Source organism: Hipposideros armiger, unplaced genomic scaffold (assembly GCF_001890085.2).
Source record: "Hipposideros armiger isolate ML-2016 unplaced genomic scaffold, ASM189008v1 scaffold_276, whole genome shotgun sequence".
NCBI classification, from domain to species: domain Eukaryota; kingdom Metazoa; phylum Chordata; class Mammalia; order Chiroptera; family Hipposideridae; genus Hipposideros; species Hipposideros armiger.
The window spans coordinates 1885186-1886976 of record NW_017731626.1 but is presented as its reverse complement, the minus strand read 5'-3'; the positions used below and the strand labels follow the sequence as shown (position 1 = coordinate 1886976).

The window sequence follows — 1791 nt, the reverse complement described above, 5'->3', positions numbered from 1 at the left end:
GATTCGCTCTAATTTAATACATTCATTTAGGAGTTCACCTAATCTTTCCCCTTCCATTTTCTTTCATACACATCCATCAAAAATCAAGACCAGGGGTGGCTTGTTGGCTCAGATGGTTAGAGTGCAGTGCTCATAACACCAAGGTTGCCAGTTCGATCCCCACATGGGCCACTGAGTTGCGCCCTCCACAACTAAATTGAAACAACTACTTCACTTGGAGCTGATGGGTCTTGGCTGATGGGTCCTGGGAAAACACTGTTTTGCAGTAAAAAAATTTTTTAAAAACTAAAAAAAAGCTAATTAAAAAAGAAATAAAGACCAGTTGCACTGCCCAAATATTCATCATGTGCTGAGTACTTAACTTTACAGCTCTCTGATGAGCTAGCCCAGTTCCTGCCCAGGAACACTATTTCCACCTGCTGGCACAAAATACAGCCATTTTTACAGTGGAATTTCTACTATTAATGTGGCTTCCAGTCACAGAGAATAAACTACTTATCACTTACAAAATCCATTAAGTTCCCAGATTTATCTCCATATTGTTGAGTCACCAGAAAATATAATTTGTAAACTACATCCCTCCTACTCATTTCTCCCACTGCCTACTTATTTTTCCCTTGTCTTTTTACTAACATTTAACATAAAACTAGTACTATATGAAATGCCTTTATTTGCTGCAAAAATTATGATGGTTCAATGTTACTTAACGATTCTTGGAACAAGTATTTATCAGATCCAGAACAAAGAAAATGTATATCACTTTTTATGGATTTCTATATCTACTTTATGTGGCTCGGCAACCATGAGGCCAAATATTTCCTTAGCATCTATTTTCTAATGTAATAATTCTATCCTTACTCATTGTTTGAAAAAATTATTGGATTTGTCATTTTACTCTTTTTTTTTCATGGTTTTATAATATCTGTATTTCTTTACAGAAGTAAATTTATATATTTATTGGATGCAGTTAGGACACAAGTATTTTTAATCCAATAAATTGACCAGATGTCCCATTTTACTAGACTAGTTTCTCTTTAAATGAACAATAGTGAGTAGTAGGGCAGATACTGTGGGAAAAGTCATAGAAAGACAGACCCCATTATGGCAAAGGAAAACTTTTAAGTGGTCAAAAAACAAATGTGCAATGCCAAAAAGTTTGCTTCATGAAATTAATCTGGAATTTCAAGGTGAAATACTCTGAATTCATTAGCCAGCCTACCCGCTAACTTTGTACAATGGATCCCAGTGAATATAGTAACTATTTCCTGAACCAAAAACTGGGACAAGTGGCATGTAAAAGACTGCTTGATCACTTATCTGTGTTAAGAAGCAGCTTTGGAGTTATAATTTAGAATTTCTGGAATATATTTATTGTTTTAGGAATGAGAGGAAAGAATCTTTGAAATTAACACTGTATTGAAAAATCTTGGTGGTTTGGTTGCCATACTTATGAAGGACCTCTCCAGTGACATAGGGGGAAGGAAGAAATAAAGAAAAGAGAGGCTTATGCTGGGTGCCCTAGCTGTTCCTCCTATAAGAAGCAGTTCATACCATGTTATTCTTAGCTCATACCTGTCCCTCTGCATCTTTGATTTTCGTTTCCAAGATAAGTTTGGCAGCTTGCTGTTCCTTGTTCAAGTGTTGGAGCCCCTCATAGGTCGTTTTGTGTTCTGCGGAGAGTCTGGCTATGCTGGCGTCACATCTGCCCAGGCAAATCACAAAGTTAATTCGCATTAAAGCTTAAAAACAAGCACTAAGGCTTCCTTATATAATATAAAATGCATGACCCCC

General features: G+C 36.4%; 1 protein-coding gene across 1 annotated transcript in view; it reads right to left on the bottom strand.

Annotated features, from left to right (window-relative positions):
* FAM81A (family with sequence similarity 81 member A) overlaps nt 1-1791 on the bottom strand; it is a 46378-nt gene that overhangs the window by 11397 nt on the left and 33190 nt on the right. Inside the window, exon 4 of the mRNA XM_019657525.1 lies at nt 1573-1702. Within this exon, the coding sequence (XP_019513070.1) occupies nt 1573-1702 (130 nt within the window). The remainder of the gene's footprint in view (nt 1-1572; nt 1703-1791) is intronic.